This window comes from Lipotes vexillifer, unplaced genomic scaffold (genome assembly GCF_000442215.2).
Source record: "Lipotes vexillifer unplaced genomic scaffold, Lipotes_vexillifer_v1.1 scaffold541, whole genome shotgun sequence".
Classification (NCBI taxonomy): Eukaryota; Metazoa; Chordata; class Mammalia; order Artiodactyla; family Lipotidae; genus Lipotes; species Lipotes vexillifer.
The window spans coordinates 105868-128895 of record NW_006771814.1 but is presented as its reverse complement, the minus strand read 5'-3'; the positions used below and the strand labels follow the sequence as shown (position 1 = coordinate 128895).

General features: G+C 52.4%; 2 protein-coding genes across 4 annotated transcripts in view; one reads left to right on the top strand and one right to left on the bottom strand.

Annotated features, from left to right (window-relative positions):
• The window catches only part of ODAD4 (outer dynein arm docking complex subunit 4), a 27666-nt gene extending 19387 nt beyond the window's left edge, over window positions 1-8279 (bottom strand). Inside the window, exons 1-7 of the mRNA XM_007447157.1 lie at window positions 8078-8279; window positions 6291-6422; window positions 5893-6043; window positions 5187-5245; window positions 4538-4703; window positions 2994-3218; window positions 2634-2841 (exon numbers count right to left, since the gene is read on the bottom strand). Of these exons, the coding sequence (XP_007447219.1) occupies window positions 2634-2841; window positions 2994-3218; window positions 4538-4703; window positions 5187-5245; window positions 5893-6043; window positions 6291-6422; window positions 8078-8191 (1055 nt within the window). The 5' untranslated portion in view covers window positions 8192-8279. The remainder of the gene's footprint in view (window positions 1-2633; window positions 2842-2993; window positions 3219-4537; window positions 4704-5186; window positions 5246-5892; window positions 6044-6290; window positions 6423-8077) is intronic.
• A 7744-nt stretch (window positions 8280-16023) lies between these two features.
• Window positions 16024-23028, top strand: part of ACLY (ATP citrate lyase) — a 42704-nt gene continuing 35699 nt past the window's right edge. The window contains exons 1-3 of one of the 3 annotated variants that reach the window (XM_007447155.1): window positions 16024-16153; window positions 21166-21350; window positions 22514-22636. In XM_007447155.1, coding sequence (XP_007447217.1) covers window positions 21192-21350; window positions 22514-22636 — 282 coding nt within the window. In that variant the 5' untranslated portion in view covers window positions 16024-16153; window positions 21166-21191. Of the gene's footprint in view, window positions 16155-21165; window positions 21351-22513; window positions 22637-23028 lie in introns of all 3 variants that reach the window. The other 2 variants (XM_007447154.1, XM_007447156.1) reach the window with 2 other exon arrangements.

Sequence of the window (23028 nt, the reverse complement as noted above, 5' to 3'; positions counted from 1 at the left end):
GGGAATGTCCTTTTTTTTTAATGTTTTTGCGGTACGCGGGCCTCTCACTGTTGTGGCCTCTCCCGTTGCGGAGCACAGGCTCCAGACGCGCAGGCTCAGCGGCCATGGCTCACGGGCCTAGCCGCTCCGCAGCATGTGGGATCTTCCCAGACCGGGGCATGAACCCGTGTCCCCTGCATCGGCAGGCGGACTCTCAACCACTGTGCCACCAGGGAAGCCCTATTTTTATTTTAATTAATTAATTTTGGCTGCGTTGGGTCATTGCTGTGCGTGGGCTTTCTCTAGTTGCGGCGAGCAGGGTCCACTCTTGGTCATGGTGCGCGGGCTTCTCATTGCCGTGGCTTCTCTTGTTGCGGAGCACGGGCTCTAGGCGCGCAGGCTTCAGTAGTTGTGGTGCGTGGGCTCAGTAGTTGTGGCTCGCAGGCTCTAAGCACAGGCTCAGTAGTTGTGGCGCATGGGCTTAGTTGCTCCGCAGCATGTGGGATCTTCCCGGACCAGGGCACGAACCCGTGGCCCCTGCATTGGCAGGCAGATCCTTAACCACTGCACCACCAGGGAAGTCTGGGGAATGTTCTCTTGATGGCAGGAGGAGGCGTGGATGGGCCATGGCGGGCTGGCGTGAGCGGTGAGGGGAGGGAGGTGTCTGGGAAGCCACCTTGGCTCCTTCCTGGGGACTGAGTGGCCACCAGTGCCATCTTCACGGATAGGGGGCCCTGAAGCAAGAGATTTGGCAGGAAGATGAGGGGCTCCACTTCGAACATGTTAAATTTGGGGCTCCTCTGGGACATCCAAGTGGAAATGCCTTGGACTCTGTTGCATATGCAGGTCCGGAGCTCAGAAGGGAGGCAAGAAGTAAAGATTTATGTCTTTAGGGCACAGGAGAACGTTGGATCCAAAGTACTGTATATACTTATTTAATCCTCAGAATCCCCATGAGTTGGTATTATTATGCCTTCATTAGAGATGAGGAAACTGGGAGGGTCAGCAATGAATCAAATCCACACTGCTTCTAAGTGCCAAAGGCAGGAATCAAATTCAGGTCTGTCTCCAAAGCTGGTTGTTGTTTGCTTGTTTTCTACTCCTGGAATGGCCAACGTGCGAGATTCCTGCTCAGCATGGTGAGGGCAGGTGAGAAATGAGCTGGGAACGGACGGACAGCTTCTAGGACTCAGATGAGCAAGGGGGAGAACACAGATGGCGGGCGTGTTCAGGAGATACGGTTTGGCCCAGAAGGGTGGACTGACATTGGAGGGCTGTGCAGAAGTGGGTTCAGAGAGGGCCCTGAGTGCCAAGTGAAGGCATTTGCTTTTAACCTGCAGGAGGTGAGGGCCCAAGGCCTGTGTGTCAGCAGTGGAAGGACCGTCGACAGGTGAAAATCAGCATGTCGCTGGAGGTGACGTGTGGGAGCAGCTCAAGGCTGGGAGAGGTGAGGGCTGACCTGAGAGGAAGTGGGAGGATGGGAGGGACTCCCCTGGCGGTCCAGTGGCTAAGACTCCGCGCTCCCAATGCAGGGGGCCTGGGTTCGATCCCTGGTCGGGGAACTAGATCCCACATGCCACAACTAAGAAGTCTGCGTGCCACAATAAGAGATCCCGCATGCTGCAACTAAGACCTAGTGTGGCCAAAATAAATAAATTAAATAAGTTTTTAAAAAGTTAAAACAGAAATGGGAGGCTTGGAGACTGGGAGAGGCTCAGAACTGTGGGGCGGGTAGAACCGGGCAAGAGAAGGTCACAAATGACTCCAGAGGTTAGAACCAGGGTGCCCAGAAAGTGATGGTACCCCTGAGAGGGGCCATCAAGTCTTGGGAAGAGTTGGTTCCCGAGAACCAACACAGTAGTCATCACGGATACGCAGCGCTCTCATGAGATCTTCATGTACACTTCTGCATGTCGCCCTCCCTGCTACCCTATCGGGTGAGGGCTACTGTTTTGTCCATTTGACAGAGGAGACCCAGGCTGCAAGAGGTTAGTTAAGTGCCTGCCTAAGGCCCCACAGCTGGGAGGTACAACTTCGAAGCCCAAGCTCTTAGTCAGTGCCATGGTTTCCGAGGCCCTGCTTGATCCAACCCCTACCTGCTTGGTCCAGTCTCCTCTTGTCCTTAAGCTCCCTCCTGCCTACCTCTGGGCCCTCCCACAAGCCAAGTGTGTCCCCAACACCCAGTCAAGGCCTCCTGGAATACACTTTTCATAGCACCGGGTCCTGTACTTTTTCCTTATGACACTTATCACAGTTGCGATTTATTAGCTGTGTCACTTTTTGCTTTATCTCTGTGGGGAAATGAGCCTTGTGTCTGGTCACTGCTGTGTTTGCAATGCTAGCAACATCTGGCATGTCTGGAGTTGATGAATGCTTGTGGAGATGACATAAAAATAAAAATATCCCTAAGAGCCAAACCACTGGGAGCTTTTTGGAGTCTGGGGCCACGACCTTCCTTTTGTGGCAAAAAAAAGCTGACGGTCTAGGTGTGCCCTTGTCCTGGGTAGGTGGCTCCTCCCTCTGGGGGAATCCACCTCAGGCACACAGGGCAGAAAGTGCGAGCTCAGCCACCAGCAGCCCTGGCAAAAGGCTGAGACGTAGCCCCCGCCCCAGGCCTCGGCCGCTTGGCCTTCCAAGCCCTTGCAGGCACTCACTATTCCTTGGCGATCTCCAGGTCCTTCCTGTGGCTCTGCAGGGCTGCCACCATCTGCCCCAGCTCGATCTGGGCGTTCCCTATGCAGCTGTGCAAGTTTCCAACCAGTTCGTCCTTGTTGGGCACCTCCTCTTTGTTCCATTCCAAAACCTTCTTCAGCACTTTCTCAGCTTTCTGAAGGCTGCCTTCAGCACTGCCACTGGTCAGCACTGGGAAGGGAGAGAGGGGATGTGGAGCGGGGAGCAGCGCCCCCTTCCCCCTCCAGATTCCACCCACAGGCCAGCGAAGCCAGGGGCTCCGGCTGCCGTGCGGCTCTGTCCCCACCTGGCCACAGGCCCGCCCTTCTGAGAACACCACCCACACGTGTCAATGTCCTCCAGGCTCTTGAGGATGTAGCGGGCCGTCTGCGAGGGCCGGCGCTTGCGGTCCCGCAGCCACTTCTCTTGCGTCAGTTTCCGGTCCCGCTCCCTGGCGTAGATGGGCTTCTGCTGCCTCCAAAAGTCACTGCGCTTGTCCAGGTAGTTGATGCCCGTCATGATGAGGTCCTCCACAGTCAGGCCACACTTGATGGTGCCTCTGATCAGGTCTGTGGGCAAGGGTGTGGGGAGGCGTCTAAGGGGAGTCACCTCCTCTTGGCTAAGGGTCTCCCTGTGGGGACCTCTCCCTGGAATTGGGGGACAGTAATGAAAGCAAGAGCACGTGGGTGGGAGAGTGGGTCTAACTGGGTCCAGACAAGGCCAGAGCCCCCTTCTTCGGGCACTCTCATGGCACAGGGCTTCGAGCACAGGCCCCTTATGGCAAGACCTGAGGAACCAGCAGAAGCAGCAGCTGGTAGATAGCATTCTGAAAAGCTCCCAGCCCTCGGGGCTCCCTTATTTCAAGCTGTGTCCTCAGAGAAGACAAAGGAGAAATGCACAACCTGGTCCAGGTTGCCAGTGACAAGCAAGTCCCCAGGTGCCAAGTGTGCCAGTGCAAGCTGGGACCTGGAGGGGCATGCCCGAGCTCTGCTCACCTGCCTAACCAGAGGTCAGAGCTGGGAGCAAAGCTGCAAGGCCACTTGGGTAATGTTCCGGCCACCTCTTCCTTCCATGGAAGCCCCTCTGCAGGGAGGGAAGCATCCAGGCCTGTTACAGAGGAGTTGTGCCAGCAGTGAAGCTGCCCCCGAGACACAGCCTGCCGGGAATCCTACACAGGACCTTGGGAAGTCAGTTCTGGAGAAAAGGCATTGGCTTCAAGGGTGATCCCTGCTCAGGCTCAACAGCTAATGGCAACACTCCCACCACCCATGTTTATATGAGACAGTCATATAATGAATGTCTAATGAGGAAATAGGCTCCGTCCTATTTCCTCTCCCTGCCAGCACGGTGTGGTGGGAAGAGTGCTGCACTGGAGGTTAGGAGGCCTGGGCTCTGCTGTCAACTCCACCACTAGCTTGCTCGTCACCTTGGACAAGTTACTCCCCATTCGGGGTCTCTCTGATAAAAGGAGGGATTAGAGAAGATGAGGTTTTAGGACATTATAGTTCCACGGTCCTAGGATTCCCCTTCTAGCACCTCCAAGCTGGATTCCTTTGCCCTCTGTACAGACTGAAGGCTCAGGGGATACCCCTTTGGGGACCGCAGTGGTAAATCTTCGGCGTTCCCTCCCAGGGTACCATAGCACTTAAGAGCTCTGGTTCAGAAACTGGACTTCTTGGATTCAAATCCGAGAGCCGTGTCACTGAGTCACTTTACCTCCCTACGCCTCAGTTTCCTCATCTGTAAAATGAGAATGGTAGCAAAACCTTTCCAGAGGAACGTGTCGGCAAATATCCTTTGAAAGGCTCTGCCTCTGGCTTATACGTTAAGCATCCACCCCAGATTTCCTTCGCCCCGAGTTCCCTGTTGCAAAAAAAGTGTCTGAAACCTTCATCCAACAGGAGCTTCTCCAGATACTCCTTGTCCACGTAGAGCTCGCCCAGGAGCTGTCGGGTGATCTTCTCGCTCTTGAGTGAGCCGTTCCGCTTGGACTCTCTCTTGGGATGGTGTACGAGCTGTCTCATGGGATGAGGCTTCTGCTGGGCTTGCACGCTCTGGGAATATGGAGCAATACACAACAGAGCCTCAGACAGGAGCCTGGAGCACCCAGCCAAGGTCCCCTGAGCCTGTGATCCCAGACCACTCCCTCCAGGACCTCCGTGGGCTGAGAACCATGGAGCGTGTCTGGTCCAGGAACAGCTACACTCCCAAAACCCCTCAGGAGCTGGGGCAGAATCTCATGACTGCCCGCACTGGCCAGGAGCTCATCACTCCCAGGCACGAGGGCCATTAAGACTTGTTTTTTTTTATTGGAGTATAATTGCTTTACAGTGTTGTGTTAGTTTCTGCAGTACAGTGAAGTGAATCAGCTCTATGTATACCTATAACCCCTCCCTCTTGGGCCTCCCTCCCAGCACTGCCCCCATCCCACCCCTCTAGGTCATCACAGAGCACCGAGCTGAACTTCCTGTGCTCCTCAGGCACATGTGGCCTCTGCCTTCCGAAGGAGATGATGTCAGAGCGGCCAGGGCCCTTACCTCCGCCTGCTTGCTTAAGGACAGGTCCCCCTTGTTCTCCAGCTTAACAGAAGAAGGGCCTGCGAGGACAAAAGCTGGGGCTCAGGTCGGCCAGGTCCCCAGGCACAATCTATCACATATTTTATGTGGAAATAGTTGCCTTTGGCAGGAGGATGGTGGAAGCTGGCTAGCAAGCAAATGGTTCAACACTCTCCTAGGAGCCAGGCAGCCCCCACTAGCCTAAGGCCACAGCAGGCCCTGGGCACCAGGGGTGCTCTCCACTTCCACACTCTGCCGCCCATAGTGGCAAGCTCTCCACCCAGCCTCGCCCCCACTAAGCTGATGGGCAGAGCCAGCCCTTGGTGCGTATGAGGTAAGGGAGGAAGCCAGGGACCGGGGAGGGCTGGGCTCAGGACCTCATTCTACCCTATGACGCCAGGCCAAAAAGAGCCCTACTCGTCTGTCTTGGGGTGAGTAAAATGGTGCTTCTCATCTGGCTTTGGAGAGAACCAGACACTGCAGTGCTCGGTACAGCGGATCGGGGGACTGGTCTTCCCAGTGGACAGTTCCTAATCCTCAAGGAAATCATGAGCAGCCAGATCCACGCTTGGGACTCCCTGTAGCCCTTCCGGTGGTGGCTGCTCACCCAGTGCACCTCGGGCCTTCCCCCAAACCTAAGGATTCCAAGAGCCTCCTGGATAAGGGCATAGGCCTCATGGTCACTCACTTCCCACTGAATTGTTGATGGCTTCCTGGGCTTTCTGAATTCCAACTCTGAATTCCCGATCGGGCCTCAGCTTGTAGCCTCGATGATAGAACACCAAGGCAAATTCAAAGTCTCCCATGGTGTACAGGGTCTCCGCCTTTTGTAAAATCCCCTGAAATGAGAGGAAGTCAAATCAAGGAGGGCAGACAAGGCCTTCTAGGACTCAGGTGTGGTGGAACAGAAGGGTCCCTGGGTTGAGGATAAATGTTGGGTTACAGGGGCAGAGAGCCAGGCAAGTAACCTATGAAGGGAAACGGCAACAAACTCCAGGCAGTCTGCCTGGTTCTTCAACCAGTACTAATGAGAGGCTGCTGCAGGCGGTGGAGTGATGAAGTGAGTCCTCCCACCCTTACGGTCACCTTGCAGAAAGCCGGGTCACCCTGGAGTGAAGCCTCAGCATCTGCCAGGGATTTCTCCAGCTCTCCCATCCTGAGGAAGCACTTGGAGCGGGCAACCAAGCAGTTCTTATCTCTGTTCTGAAGGTGAAGAGCCTGAGGAAGAAACCACTCAGGTCAACAGGCACCAGGCAGGGCGAGGTAAGAAGCCGAAACGGACACAGCAGCCCAAACCCTCCTGCCAGAGTTTCAAGGGGACTCCACAGGCCAGCAAACAGGTCTTTGGATCTTTTCAGACTAAAAGCAGCACCACACTGGTCTCTGCTCAGTCAACTAGGTTATCTGCATCTGGCTCATCTGGAACAAGGTAAAATCACAAGCTATTGTGGAAACCACTGGTTGAGATGTGAGAATATGCTACCCTGTGGATATTCAGAATTTCTCCTAGTGTCTGGGATGCCTCCAGTCCACTCAGAATCATAGGGTGTTTGGTGCATAAAAATTCAACCATGAACCTGTAATGGCTGCACGACACATTCAAAATACCACTCGAAGGCTAAGCATTCTGAAGGCTAACAAAATGGATTTTAGACAACCTGCAACTTGGTTATCCATTCCATGTGCCCTCTCTTTTCACATAGCTTATTGAGAATGAATCACTATTTCAGGGAATTAAGATGAAAGTGCCGGGAAAATGGAAACTGTGATTTCGGCCCTAAAGTGGCAGCAGAATGCTTCCCCTACTCTCCATGTCCTCTCTTCTCTTAAGGTCATTACCATAGTCTGCAGTGTACTGTCCTTCCTGAGGCGTCAGGCTGTAGCCGCCCCTGTCTAAGACCTTTACACTTTTCCAGGAAGAGGAAGTAACCACTTTCTTTCCTAGAAAAGCCCACTTCCCACCTAAAGCTATAGGCCCTCGGGATGTTCTTTTCTCACCACCTGAGCTTCTCCAGGATGAAACAGGATCCAGAAAGAGGAGAATGCGCGGGGCAGGGCCCCTGAACTTAATTGTTGGCCCATCCGATCAATTATTTTTGGTTTTAGGATGTGGTTGGTGATCCAAAGGGCCCAAAGACTCTAGGTAGCAGTTGAGAAGCTTGACTTTAGGGGGAGCCTTCGGACTGGTTACAGGGCTATCCTACCACTCCATTTGTAACAAGCGGGCTATTTGTCATAAAAGAAACAGTCATAAAAACATACAAAAGCTTATTTGGGAGACAGTACAGTAGAGTATGGTGGTTAGCACCTCAGCACTGAAGTCTGAGTGCCTGAGTTTGAATCCTTCCTCTGCCACTCGTAAGTTCAGTGATCTTGGGCGTATTACTCAACTTCTATGTCAGTTTCCTCATCTACAAAATGGCGTAATAACAGCACCTCCCCCATAAGCTTGCCACTTAGCAGTTAAGCCTGGTATCCTAAAATAGCACTCAATCCCCTTAGGGTCGAGTGGAACTATTTATACTACAGTAGTTTTACGTTGTTAGTTATTCACTGACCACCTTCCAGAAGCAACCGTGTGCCAGACTTCACTTCTGCAAGCAGCCTCCCAGCCAATCTCCCAGCCAGTTATGGGAAACTGAGGAAGGAGGCCAATCGCAAAACATTTGAGTAAAAAAAATAGGAGACGAGGTAACTGATAACACAGAGGTTGGTTATTAACAACCAGGCAGAAAGCAAGTGGGCCAAACAGGGGCTTATCTGTGACAGATGTGCATCAATCAGTAACAGTGGAATAATGGAAACAATAGGGTGGTTCAGGAATCATCAGGACCTCAGTGATGGGTGGCTGATAGGTTCGGAGCGCGACTCACGTTGCTGAAGCTATGGGCGGCTTTAGCGAACTCCCCGCACAGATAGAGCCGCTCGCCCTCCGCCATATAAGAGGGGAAGGTGCTTCGCAGGCCTTCAGTTTCTGGGTCCGCCATAGTGACGCAATTCGGAGACGATGAAGCGGAGAAAGGGAGGAAAAGAAGCCTGAGAACGTCTGTCTGGCTTGTGGAAGCTCTGTCTCTTACCAACAGGGAAACGTAGACTTGCTTCCGGCCCCGCCCCTCGCGCGCAAGGCTGAGTCCCGGGCACAACCGCTGCCAGCGTGCGCATGCGTCCAGGCAGCCGCGCGTGGAGCGGGGCGAGCAGCTGCAGTGCGTCTGCGAGGCGGGGACGCTCTGTAATGTTGGCTGTTGCACGCTACATCGGTTCTTCCCGGCGTTGCGTGGCGTTCAGAATTTACAGCCAGGAAAACAGCAAGAAGGTTGGGGTCAGAATTCCAAATAGGGGTAAGGCATTCGTGGCAAGGATATGTGCACGTGTACCACTATTAGAGGGAGAGAGCCCTGGACTTTGGAGTCGGAGTGCTAGGTCTGTGTACACTTACTGCGTGACCCTGGGCCAGGCACCTAAGGGCACTAACCTTCAATGTGACACATTTAGTGAGCACCTGGCAGGCCCTCAGCCCCTCCAGGCGTTTCTTGATGTCCTTCCCCATACCACCACTCCCCCCCCCCAAAAAGGTGGACTAGGTTCTTCTAGGTTCCAATAAACACCCTGCATTTACTACATATTTTTTTTAAAAGATTTGTTTATTTTTGGCTGCGGGGGGGTGCTTTCTCTAGTTGCTGTGCGTGGGCTTCTCGTTTCTGTGGCTTCTCTTGTTGCGGAGCAGGGGCTTCTGGTGTGCAGGCTTCAGTATTTGTGGCACAAGGGCTCAGTAGTTGTGGCCCACAGGCCTGGTTACTCCGCGGCATGTGGGATCCTCCCAGACCAGGGCTCGAACCCGTGTCCCCTGCATTAGCAGGCAGATTCTCAACCACTGCGCCACCAGGGAAGTCCAGGAAAGAATTACTGATACATGCGTAACATGGATAAATCTCAAGGTAATTATGCTGAATGAAAGAATTCGTACAAAAAAAGACTATATAATTCCATTTATATAAAATTCTAGAAAATGCAAACTTTATTGCCCAAAAGCAAAACGGTGTCTCCTGGGAACTTGGAGGTATAGGGCAGAGAAGGATAGATTACAAAGGAGTAGAAGGAGACTTTTGGGGGGTGAAGGATATGTGTATTATCTTTTTTTTTTTAAAATATTTATTTATTTATTTGGTTGTGCTGGGTCTTAGTTGCTGCATGTGGGCTCCTTAGTTGTGGCATGAGAACTGTTAGTTGCTGCATGCATGTGGAATCTAGTTCCCTGGCCAGGGATTGAACCCAGGCCCCCTGCACTGGGAGCACAGAGTCTTAGCCACTGGACCACCAGGGAAGTCCCTGTGTATTATCTTGATTGTGGTAACGTTTTCATTGTGTATGCATGTGTTAAAACTCATCAAATGGTACACTTTAAATATGTACAGTTTATTGTACTGCAATTATATATCAGTAAAGATGTTTTTTTAAATTCAATAAAACAGCAACAGTAACGTGTGCTTTTTGGCAGTTTACAAAACACTTTGTGATATTCACAGCACCCAAGGGAGGGAGGGAGCCAGGCAGTACTTTCCTGGTTTCCCAGATGAAACACTGGGCCAGAGAGAGGTGACAGGGTTTGCCCCAAGCCACAGCACCAGGATATAGGGGAACTGAGCTGGGATGCGTGTCTTGGGTTGGATTGGTAGGGTAAAAGGCACTGGAATTGGATCCCAACCTGTCCCAGCCATTTACTAGCTGGTCTCCTTATGTTACTTCTTTACTTCCTCATTTACTGTGAATTAAAACATAGGTACAGAAACATCAATGAAACATACATGTACAGTTTAATAGATAATTATAAAATGAACACCCATGCATTCATCACACAGGTAAGTCAAGAAACACATTACCAACAGGGGGCTCCCTGTGTGGCCCCCTCCCCAATCACAACCCCACTCCTGCACTGCCACCCCTACCCAGGTAACCACCACCTTTCCAGTTACTGCTCTGGTCGGAGCCCCCATGGTCTCTCTCTTGGATTAATGCAAGATCCTTCCAACTAGGTCTCCGCATTCTACCCTTGCCCCCTTCCTTCTCAACACAGGAGTCAGAATACTCCTTCTAAGATATAACTCAGATCATGGCACTCTGTTTAAAACCCTATAATGGTCCCCTATTTCACTCAGAATAAAAGTTACTCTCACCATCACGCCCTGTGCTCCAGCCGCCTGGCCTCCTTACTGTTCCTCACGCAGGAAGACACCAGCTAGACTCCTTCCTTAAGGGCCTTCTCTTGGCCTGTTCTCTCAGCTCCAAAGGGCCTGGGACTGGGCTGGAATACTGCCTCCCGACCACTTAACTGACACTTTCCCCTCCTTCATGCATTTGCTCAAATTTCTCCTTTGCAATGAGGCTAACCCTGCCCATCCTCTATAATACTGCAACCTACTTGCCCTCAGCTTCCAATGCGGGAATTGTTTATTCATTTATTTGCTTTAACTAATTAATTTTTTTATGGAAGTATGTTGATTATAAAATTGTGTTAGTTTCAGGTGTACAGCACAGCCATTCAGTTATACATACATATATATATTCTTCAGATTCTCTTCCCTTACAGGTTATTACAAAATATTGAGTAGAGTTCCCTGTGCTATATACAGTAGGTCCTTGTTGTTTATCTATTCTATATATATAGTAGTGTGTATATGTTAATCTCAACCTCCTAATTTATCCCTCCCTGATTTGGGAATTCTTGAGCCTCTGTGCTTTTCTTTTTTCCATAGCACCACCTTCCAATATAACTATTATAACTTCTTTATTTATTTTATGAATTGTTTATTGCTGATAAAATGTGAGCTCCACAGGGTGAGAATCTTTGCTTGTTTCATTCACTGTTGTTGCTCCAGTGCCCAGAATAGCATGTGGCACATTGCAGGAGTTCAGTAAATACATATGAAATGAAAGAACCACTGTCCTTTTTTTATTCAATAATCATTTCCTTGCTTTTCTCTGTGGTTTTTCCACCTATGTATCCATCCCAAATAATACAATTTAGTTTTGCTTGTTTTAACTCTATGTGAATTGAATCCTACTATAACTGTGTTTTTATGGTCTACTTTCTTTGCTCAACACTTGTTTTTTGAGACGCATTCATGTTGCTGTGGGTAGCTGCAATTCATTCATTTTCCCCTGCTGTCTGTCAAGTTTTTCCTTGTATGAATATACCACAACCCATCCATCCATCCAACTGTCGATGGACATCTGGGCTCTGTCCAGTTGTTGGACAATCTTGCATGTGTGTCCTCGCACATATGTGTGTGAGAGTCTCCGGGATACATACCTAGGAGTGAAGCTGCAGGGTCTTAGTGTATGTGACTCTTTAATTTTATAAGATAAATGCCAAATGGTTTCCAAAGTAGTTTTTTTTTTTTTTTGGCTGCGTTGGGTCTTCGTTGCTGCGTGTGGGCTTTCTCTAGTTGTGGTGCATGGGCTTCTCATTGCGGTGGCTTCTCTTGTTGTGGAGCATGGGCTCTAGGCATGCGGGCTTCAGTAGTGTTAGCACACGGGCTCAGTAGTTGTGGCTTGCGGGCTCTAGAGCACAGGCTCAGTAATTGTGGCGCATGGGCTTAGTTGCTCCGCGGCATGTGGGATCTTCCTGGACCAGGGATCGAACCCGTGTCCCCTGCATTGGCAGGCGGATTCTTAACCACTGCACCACCAAGGAAGTCCCCCAAAGTAGTTGCATCAATCTGCCTTCCCATCTGCAGTAAGTTCACCTCTTTGGACCTCAGTTTCCCCTGTATTTCCTTTGTAAAATTAGAGAATTGGACTAGGGTATTTCTGAGGTCTCTTTTGGTTCTGACTTTCTATGAATCTGTCATCAAGGAGCCCTGAATAAGCAGCACGAGGGGCTGTGCATCCTTGCGACAACACCTAAGTTGTGAGGGAGAGAGGAGAATGCAACCTGTGCTTGGGATGAGGCCTCCAGACATCCCAGGATGTCTCTTAACATTGGTGTCGGGAGACTTCCCTGGTGGTCTAACGGTTAAAACTCCTCGCTTCCAATGCAGGGGGGCCCGGGTTCGATCCCCGGTCAGGGAACTAGATCCCACATGTCTCAACTAAAAGATCCCGTGTGCTGCAAATAAGACTAGGTACAGCCAAATAGATAAATAAGTATTAAAGAAAAGAAAAAATTGGTGTCAGGGTAGAGACTTTGGCCCTGATGGAGCCTGACAGCTCTTATCTATACACCTTCTACCTGCCCTTGAGAGAATTCCCCAAAATGGAACGCAAAGAGAGACAAGAGGCAAAAATGACAAATTCACTCAGAGATAAGGTAAAACATGGCAAGTAAAGGTCAAGGCTGAGTGATCTGTTAGGGAGGAGTCATGCAGGCTCTGTCTTGGAACAGAAAGCGGTAACTGCCTTCCTAGGGGAAAGTTTCCTGAAAGAAGGGGGAATTTCACAGGAAACTATTGCAGCAGCAATTTTTAAGACAGGGTGAGGGTAAAGTTGGAGATGACTAGAAAGAGGCCAGCCAGGAATTGGTTGGTCTGGCTGGAAGATACGTCCTGAGTACAGATGCTGGCTCTGGTGGACCTCCCTGGGGCACTTCTCCGGGGCACACAGGCCCTTGGCTCCAATTGGTGTTGGGAAAAAATTGAGTGTTGCAGGAGTGAGAACTCCCCCTGGTTCTCCACAGGGTGAAGGACGATGGGTCTCTGCTGTAAGCCCCTGTCTCTGGCTGTCACAAGAGAGAGGTGGATTTAGAACTGCACACTCCCGTAGACCCTCCTCCTGGCTGCATCTCCTCCCTCCTCCCCCTACTGTCCCCCTATGATTTCTTTCTTTCACTCACACATTCATTCCAGCGTATATTCAGTCATATATACAGTGAGTGCCTAATATGTGCCTAGCCCCATGCTAGGCACTGGGGATGCCATAATGAACAAGGCACATTCCCAAGTCTTGAGGAGCTTATCGTCCAATGGGAAGATGCACTGGATATAATTATCTTTCCCTCCTCTGCACCTGCAGCAGGTTGTAGTGGACTAGGCAAGGGACCTGGTGGCAGAGGGTCAGTTGCTTATCTGCAAAATGATGATGACACTTAGCACAAGGGGTTGCTGTGAGGAGTATGTGCTAGCGCCCATGCCTTTCACATAGTAGGTGCTCAATGAATATTAGCCAAAATGGATTAAAATCTAGGGGCGAGTCGTCAGGTAGTCTAAGGCTTCTGAAACTGAGATAGAATGCCCAAAGCCTGGGCTCAGAGATGGTACCCAGTGACATGGACCTGTCCTCTGCCCAGTCTAAAAGAGGAGGAAGGTGATTCAAAAGGGAAAATCAAAAGAGTTTAGAGCTTTTAAGTCAGAACAGAAAGATGAGAAGATGGGGCCCAGATTGATTAATTTGAAGCAGAGGAGCCTCTGTGGGGGCATGGTGAGGTAATGAGGGAGTCTTCCTGGGCGAGGTTGGGGCTAGAGGCCTGGAATGGGACCACTGAGAGAACTGAAAAACCTCAGCGATTGGCTCATGGACACTCTGGCCAGCACCTCTCCTCCCTAACTCCTTGGACAGTTACTTTCTTGTTGTCCTACCCAGGACTAGTCAGACTTGGGTCCAGCAACATCTAGATGGGGGACATAATCACTCAGCAAATATTTATTGAGCATTTACTATGTACCAGGCCCCACTCAAAGTGCTGGAGAGACAGCAATGAAGAAAACATGTACATCTGCAAATATATCTGAAGGATAAATTGTTAGAAGTGGAATTGCTGGGGCAAAGGACATGTGCATTTAAATTTTTTCTCCACATTGTCAAGTTGATATACAAAGTTTGTTATAGTTTATGTTCTACTTGGATGCCTGTTTCTGGATGAGTGTTTTTTTGTTGTTGTTGTTGAAGTATAGTTGACTTACAATGTTGTGTTAATTTCTGCTGTACAGCAAAGTGCTTGTTATACATATATGTATTCTTTTTTATATTCTTTTCCCTATTTTTTTTTTTTTTTTTTTTTTGCGGTACGCAGGCCTCTCACTGTTGTGGCCTCTCCCATTGCGGAGCACAGGCTCCGGACGCGCAGGCTCAGCGGCCATGGCTTACGGGCCCAGCCGCTCCGCGGCATGTGGGATCTTCCCGGACTGGGGCACGAACCCGTGTCCCCTGCATCGGCAGGCGGACTCTCAACCACTGCGCCACCAGGGAAGCCCTCCATATGGCTTATCACAGGATATTAAATATAGTTCCCTGTGCTATACAGTAGGACCTTGTTGTTTGGATGAGTGTATCTTTCTAACCAGAGGGATAATTGCTATGCAGTTGATTCCCCCTGATTGCAATCTTCCCACTAGCCCACGAAGATCCTGAGTTGCTATCCACCAAGGCCAGAAAAGGAGTACCTTCATAGGAGATGCTTTCTTTAGCTGTGATGAGGTGATCTTTCTCCAAGATTGATGCTATTTGGGGAGATTCTTGGTAGGGGTGGAGCTCACTCCATGTAGGAGTGGAAGACTCTTCATGACCAAGAGGAGAGGGGAGTTGAGGAACTGCTATTTCAAAAAGATGCCCAAGGGAAGGGGCTAGAAAGTGACATCAAAAGGGATCACTTTGTTCAGGCATGGGCAGCAAGTTTAGCTGCCCCACTCCTGGCTATGACTGGATTGCAGGGAGAAGGGTTTGGCAGAGTTTTTGTGCACGAGAATGTCAACATCGTTACAGTGTATGACCCCAGTGCTTGGCAGGGACACGGCCATGCGGATTCTCTGCACACTGGGCTGACCCCTTCACCTGAGCTGCTCAGCGCATGATTCTCCTTCCTGGAGCTAGACAGCTGTTAGGGTCAGGGAGCAGCTCGGGAGACCTAGAGGACTGGGGTGGACATAGGAAAGCTCCAGAATGTCGCGGCAGTAAATATGTCTTGGTTTCCAGGACTGTCTGATTTCAAAAATACTGCCCCACAAGTTCACCAGCACCTGTCAGGCCGGGTGTCCCAGATTTTGACTTGGAAAATATAGTCTGTCTCACAGGTAATGGAGAAGGGGGAAGGCAGCAGTTCGTTCATTCCTGTGTCTAAGCGTGGGATTGTGGGGGGAGGGGCGGGAGCAGGAGACCAGCAGAGATGGGCCCAGCTCTGTGCTAGAATCTCACGTTGAATTCTCAGCTCTGCGCTGAGGTGAGCAGGTGAGTAGGACGCAAGGTGGTGTGATTGACACCTTTCTAGCCCCACCTGCTCACCCGGTCCTCCGCCCTATCCCACCCACTTTGGGAGGTCTAATCTTTAAGACTCGGCTCTCTGCCTCGCCCCACCAGCTCAACGAAGGTCCACGTGCAAATGGGAAAGCAGTCTACCACGGCTGCTTAAATACCTGGTCTAAGCACCTGGGTTCGTTGTGGCCGATTTCAGGCTGCGGGGATACGGACGTCAGTTTCTCCCCCGGGGAGACAGGAAGGAGATTCCGGGTCCCCAGAGCTGCTATACAGCCCGTTCGGTTGACACCCCAGCCCCCCTCCCCAACTCCCCCATCGCAGCTGCGGCCCGCCCACCTCCTAAGCGATCAGGCCACTGCCCCTAGCCTCCTACGTTCTCCTCCCAGTGTAGCCCGGCCTATCTCCCCACCGGAGGCCCCGCCCCCGACCCCTCCCTGTCCTGGCAGGCTCCGGAGAGGCGGTGCGGGCCAGCGGTCTGGGACAGACGCACCAGCGAGACTACAAGTCCCAGCAGCCACTGGGGCCCGGCCTCGGGGGCGGGGCTATACCGGGCAGCGAATTGGGAGGAGCCCTGGAGCTCAGGCTAGGGAAAGCGTATGGCCAATCGCCGGGCGGCTCGGGCAGTGTGCCGTTGGGGGCGGGGAGAAGCCCGCCAGGGCCGGGACAAAAGCCGGATCCCGGGCGGCCTCGGGAGGCTGGAGCGCTCCCGGTAGTAGCGGTGTTTGGGGGCCTGTAGACCGAGCGCCGCGCACAGGCTTTCGCAGAGAGGTGAGTGGCGGGCGACTGCTTTCGCGAGATGGACCTCACCTGGTCCAGAGCTTCCTGCCTCCCTCCCCCAACCCGGAACCGCCTCCCCCGACGCCGGCTTCGGGCTCACGCGCGCTCTCTGCACCTGCTTGGAAGTTTTGAGGGTCTTAAGCTTTAGGTTAGCCTTCTCCGGGATCCCGGCTGGTTGCCTTGTGTCGCCCCCTCCCCTCCCCCACTCCTCCACATTCCAGTTCCTGGGAGTTTGCACAGGGCTTGCCGCTGTCCTTGGCTGTCTTCTCTCCGCCGAATTGCATTTGCCCCTAACTGGAGCCCCTCATCCCCACCCCGGGGCCAGTCATCGAGCCTCGTCGGGCTTTATCCGGCCACCTCTTGCCCCCATCTGGGTCCCTCCCACTGGATGCCGGGGACGGGAAGTAGTGGCTAGTTTCCCCACTCCTACCCCTCATAAGCCGGGCTCAGGCCCTTCCTCTTAGTTCTGTGGAGAGTCGACTGAGCCCCGCGCCGAAGTGGAGGGAGCGAACGGGGCACGCAGCCGCTGCGGGCCACATGGGGCCGGGCCGACCCAGGCCTCGCCACGAGGACCTAGCCTTGGATCGGCGGTGCAGGAAAGACCCTCCTAGCCCTGGAGGTGCCGTCGGGTCCAGCCGCTAAGCGACAGATGGCCGGGGTACCCGTCTGCCTCCCCACCCTTGGCGTTGCTGCCGAGCTTGGTCGAGGCAAGGTCCTCATGGGGCTGGAGGATGCTGCCGCCGCCCTCCTGTTGGGCTTGGCAGAGGGCCAGTCGCGGCGCCAGCTGCCCTCTCCAACCTTGGCGGATACTGTGAAGTGCCAAGAAGTTCTGCCATTAGGTGGTCCTCCGGAGTCTGCCTGGGAAGAGGATTTTGGGGGGGTGGGAGGGGAGCAGTGCATAGCACAGTTTGGTCAGCCAGCCCACAGCCCGCTTCTCTCTCCACCCTTTAACTTTGCTCTGGGTTCCAGCCAGCTCAGATCATTGGGTTTCTGAGATTCTGAAATGTTGGGTGAAGGACAGCTGGTAGACCCAGCTGCCCAGAGGGTTGTTTTCACCTCTTATAGAGCTGCTGCTGCTGCCGCTGCTTCTGTTGCTTCTGCTTTTTTTTTTTTTTTTTTTTTTTTTTTTTTTTAAGCGCTCCTTAAACAGCTTGGAGGATGGTGATGGGAACAGCCCTCAGACACTGAGCTGGGTGGTTGGTGCCTCCACCCCCATTCTCCACTATGTTTGCTGCAGTAGAGGACCCTCAGAATTCTGCCCCTCCTTTTACCCCAGGGATTGTCTGTCGTTTCAAAAAAATCCCAATCCTACAGATACTAACCTTAAAATAAGTGCTCTTTGGCCTTCCCACAGAGACCATAAGTAGCATCCCCAGTGGTTCCTCTCCACTGGCTGTGTCCCAGGGATACAGTCCTGGGGAACAGGCTCCTTTCATTCAGCCTTCTCTGTGGGCTGCTTCTGCCCTCGGTGGCTGCTGTGGATGAACTCAGTTCTGGGCCACTTATCCTGTCTGCAGAAAAGACCCCATTCTGCTCAGAAGGTCCCTCCTTTGGATTGAGAGAGAGAGAGAGAGAGAGAGAGAGTGAGTGAGTGAGTGTGTCTGTGTGTCTGTGTGTGTGTTTTCAGGTTCCTCTGCCACATTTAGCTAAGTAACAGTTTCTGGGGCCCCAGAGTGGACCCCTGGGGTCTTAGCTCTTTCCTGAAACCATCTCTCACCAGTTTGATAGCACATTGAGTTATTCAGTTCCTGAGGAGGCAGCCCAAGACTCTGTAGTGGGGTGTGTGTGTGTGTGTGTGTGTGTGTGTGTGTGTGTGTGTGTGTTGTGTTCCCAGCCCAGACTGGTATACACGTTAAGTCCTATTGTCACTTGAGCAGATGTTCTTAGCTATTGGTCTTTGGGCTGTCAGATCATGGTCATAGGTCACCACCTTGAAATGATATGCACAATTGGGTATGTGCACGTTTTCCAGGGCTTTTTTTCTGGTGCTCAGAAGAGTCTGAGACCTCAAATAGGTTAAGAGCCACTGCCCTAGAGAGACACTACTGAATGATTAAACTTGCGGATTTATCTCCACCCAGTCCACTCCCTGGCTTTGTGAGCCTTCTTACCCTGTCTTGAATATGCAGAGGCCAGATTCTTTCCCTGCTTTTTTTTATCATGTAAATTCTCTGTCTTGGCTTTGAGGGGGCCTTCGCCATCTAAGCCACAGTGCTGTAGTGGCAAATCTGTGTTTGGGTGAACTGGCAAAACTTTTCTATCCTGTATCATCCCCTGTTGTCTTCTCTCCCATCCCCTCCCGAGGACTGGTTGAAGATGAGTTCTTGGATCTGAGATTTGAACAAGGGTTCAAGAAAATTGTGATTTTTTTTTTTTCAGCTGCAGAAGGTCCCATTTCCCATCCGTGTTCTTTGCAAAGTTGGGTCTCTGTTTGGGGAGGTGCCAGGTTTGGGGGGTTGTTGTTCTGGGAGTGCCCTCTGCTGGAGAGGCTTAGCGAGGGGCTTCCTTTCTCCTGGAATCTGCGGCGGCTGATGTGTCTGACCCGCTAAGGGTGGTCAGCAGCTGCCCCCTCCTTTCTCTGCTTGATCTGCCCTGGGCTGCACTCTGTTTGGGAGGGGGGTAGGGGCACGTGTACCCATCTGATTTCAGGACCAGTTTTTCTGGTCTGAGTCAAGGAGGTTGGGAAATGGAGCTGGAGTGGGTGGGGGGTGGAGGGCTGTGAGGCAGTGGGGCTGGTTGAGGTACCTCCTTCGGAAACTTATGTTGAGAAGGAGCCGGAAGTCATCCCAGGGGAAGGTGAGAAAAGGGAACGTCTCCTTTGAGCCCCTTCCCAGCTACCCGACTTTGGGCCAGACACCAGACTGAATGCACCCATTGTGCCGAGCTGGAGACTAGCTGGGAGGCTGAGGGAGCCAGCCAAGCCAGGGTGAGAACCTGAAGCCCAGCCTGGCTTTTGGGAGGGAGGTGCAGAGTGGCCCCTGGAACTCTGGCCTTCCCTCAGCTGGGAATGGAGACCGGCCTTCCCTCAGCTGGGAATGGTGACCAGCCTTCCTGAGTGTATAAACTAGCCAGCCCTCCAGTTCCACCCTCCTTTATTTACACTTGACTTTTCTCCCCCAGCAAATTCAACAACTTCAGTTCTGGGTCTTTGTTTGAGAGGCAGGAGTGACTTTTCCTGATCTGGCCAAGCTCTTGGCATGAATGACTTGGTTTCCTTTCCCTCCCCGTCTCCCCACCCTTTCTCTCCCCAAATCACTCCTGGCACTACCCAAGAGAGAATGGGTGTGTCAGGACAAAGCGATGGGGAGGGAATATGAAGAATGTCATCAGAGACTCTTGTGAGGTGAAGGTAGGGGAAATGGCCTGGTTCTTGGAGAACTGGTCTTTTCTCTAGGGCTGAGATGTGGGTTTTCTGGGGACCAGGAGTGAGAGGGTTTGGGTTCAAGCCTTGGGTCCCGGACTTCCCTGGTTTGGCAGTGGTTAAGAATCCACCTGCCAATGCATGGGACACAGGTTCTAGCCCTGGTCCTGGAAGATCCCGCATGCCGCAGAGCAGCTAAGCCCCGTGCACCACAACTACTGAAGCCCATGCGCCTAGAGCCCATGCTCTGCAACAAGAGAAGCCACTGCAGTGAAAAGCCCGCGCACCACAACAAAGAGTAGCCCTCGTTGGCCACAACTAGAGAAAGCCTGCGCGCAGCAACGAAGACCCAACACAGCCAAAAAAAAAAAGAGCCTTAGGTCCCCTGCTTTTTTTTTTCTTTTTTCTTTTGGCTGCATTGGGTCTTCATTGCTGCGTGTGGGCTTTCTCTAGTTGTGGCCTGCGGGCTTCTCATTGCAGTAACTTCTCGTGTTGCGGAGCACAGGCTCTAGAACTCAGGCTCGGTAGTTGTGGCTCACGGGCTCTAGAGCACAGGCTCAGTAGTTGTGGTGCACGGGCTTAGTTGCTCCGCGGCATGTGGGATCTTCCCGGACCAGGGCTCGAACCCGTGTCCCCTGCATTGGCGGGCGGATTCTTAACCACTGCACCACCAGGGAAGTCCTCCCCGCCCAACCCGCTTATTAATTAGGCTTCTTGGACAAGTTATCTTAACCCCTCTGAGGTTTTATTCCTCATCTAAGAAACAAGGCCATAAATCTCCATGTCCCTCCCAGGGCTCACATACATGTGACCGAGGATGGTTTCTGTCTCTTCTCCCAACTCTGGCTCAGTTAGAAGTGACCAGTATGGGTGGTCCCCAGAGAGGCCTCTGTTTTGCTCTAAATTAGTAGCTGGATGACTCAGTGGGGTGGGTGGGATGCACTGAAAGTCACAGTTCCGCCAGCCTGTTTCTGCTCTGAACTTGGGTGGGAGTCTAGTGTCCTAGGAGAAATGGGCTTTGACGTGACTCTTCCTCTTTGCTCCTTGGGGGCTTGGTCCTGCGTGAGGCTAAGTAGACTTGCTCGCCCAGCCTTCAGGCTGGTGATGTATATAAGAGTGTGAAGTGGGTGAGTCTGGGTGTGGGGGAGACCAAACGTGGAGGGCGTGTAAGGCCAGCATTGCACCATTTGGCCGTGTTCCCCACAGGTCACAGAACCAGAGGGTGTGTTTCAGTGTCTGTATGCCCACCTCGGGTGAGACTAGCACTCAGGTGTGGGTCACATCCCTGCTATTCCTGGTCTCCCCATCCGGCTTCCTTTGTGCCAGGATGAATGTGGTCTTGGGTGAGCTAGTTTTCCTAGAGGGAGTGGAGGCCAAGAGTCCCTGGGGGAAATAAATGCCACCTTTGTTTTTCTCCACCATCTTTCCTCATCCATCATTTCCCGATCCTCCTTCTGTGATGTTAGAAGCGCTGTTTGAGATCTCCCTTCCATCCCTCCTCCTGGGGCAGCCCTCTTCTCCCTCAGAGAAGCGCTGAGACCTGGTTTTATTGTCTGGGGGCAGCTGGGCATGGGTCTGCCCTGCTGGAGAAGATAGCACCTCCATCTCCCCACCCCCTCTGACCAGCCCCTCTCACCCCACCAGGTAGAGCAGGGCCCTCTGCAGCCATGTCGGCCAAGGCGATCTCCGAGCAGACAGGCAAAGAACTCCTCTATAAGTACATCTGCACCACCTCGGCCATCCAGAACCGGTTCAAGTATGCCCGGGTCACCCCTGACACTGACTGGGCCCACCTGCTGCAGGACCACCCGTGGCTGCTCAGCCAGGTGAGCCCACCCCCCGGCCTGAGCCCCTCCTCCAGGCCCAGAGTCCCAGGAAGAGAAAGCAGTCGGTTTGCTGGAGATGTCCCCCCGGGGCATGTGATGGCAGATGGTCTGCATGGGTGGGCAGGGTGCAGGGGGCTGAGCACGTTTTGTGTTTGGCCCCGGGCCCTGCATGCTGAGGTCCCATGGCACGGCGTACAGAGCCTGGACTGGAACTGGACAAACCGGAGTACAGATGGCAGCTCTCTACATATTAACCATGTGGCCTGGGGCAAGCCATTTCACCTCTCTGGAGTTTTAGATTCCCCATCTGTCAAATGGGCATAACACTCACCCTGTGAGTTTAAGGATTAGTAGCAATGTCTGGAAAGTATTCAGTGTGCTGCCTGGCACTTGGTAGTTGCTCACTGAAAAACATCCACCCTATCAGGAATATGTCAGGGCCACGAGGAAGTGTGACGTTGTACTTTGGGTAGAATGGCTGATGGGATCCACCCTGGAGTAGAGGCTCCTCTCTGCAGGGCTATTGTTGGGATGGTGTCTGGAAGCTTAGACCTCTTTGGCAGGCCCCAGAGGGCGCTGGTACCAGTAGGGGGAGGCATTCAGGGATGCAGGTTTCCTCCCACCATGAGGCAGCCCAAACCACAAAGCGAGCTGCCTCTGGAGGCGGTGAATTTCCTGGTCCTAGAGGTGTGTGAGCAGTGGCTAGGGGCTGCTTGTTGGTCTTATAGACAGGGTTCAAACCCTGGGATCGGGTTGACCAGATGTCCTCAAAGGTCCTTTGTCACCCCAAGGCTCTGTCTCCGTTCTTTCTTTTGAAACACAGGTGCTAGTCGATATTCTGAGGAGTTGAATGAAGCTAAGATACCACATAGGGAGGGTAGGGAATCACTTACTCATTCAGCACGTATTCAGTGAGCACCTGCTCTGCCAGACCCCATCCTGGGTGAGGATGGCTTTAGATTCCTGGTTGTTAAAAGAAAGATGTTGGCTGGGGTAGGTGAGGGAAGCTTCTGGGAGTTGACCTTGAAGGTTGGGTGGAATTCGCTCTGGGGGTGGGGTGGATTGGAAGCCACCAGGCTACGCTGTGCTTTGGGTCCCCAAACTGTCACCTCTTACTCTACCCTATCTTTCCTTGCTGTAAATACAAACCCCTCTTATTCCAGAGCTTGGTGGTTAAGCCAGACCAGCTGATCAAACGGCGTGGAAAGCTGGGCCTAGTTGGGGTCAACCTCACTCTGGACGGAGTCAAGTCCTGGCTGAAGCCACGGCTGGGACAGGAGGCCGCAGTGAGTCTGGGTGTAGGATCGGGGTGGATGTGCTGTGGTAACAGAAGCAAATGTGGTCGCCTCCAGATCAGCACTGTGGGTCACCCCCCACAGCTGGTCAGATTGCAGCCTGGGGAAGGCAGGAGCCCAGCAGAGCTGCCTTAGGCAGCAGGGCCGCCTTGGTGCTCGTTCCCAGCTCCCCTGTCAGGGAATGGCAAGATGTGCTGTACAGGTAACCCCAGTACAATTAGAGAGCCAGGTGGAAATGGTCTGTTTCTTTAACAACAGTCGTGGAGATGGGACTCTGAGAACTATTCTGGGAACTCCTTTCTTTTCTGTTTCCAGAAAGAGTAGGTAGCTTGTCATGACCTGCGTACATAAGCGGGTGGGTAAAAAAAAAAAAAAAAAAAAAA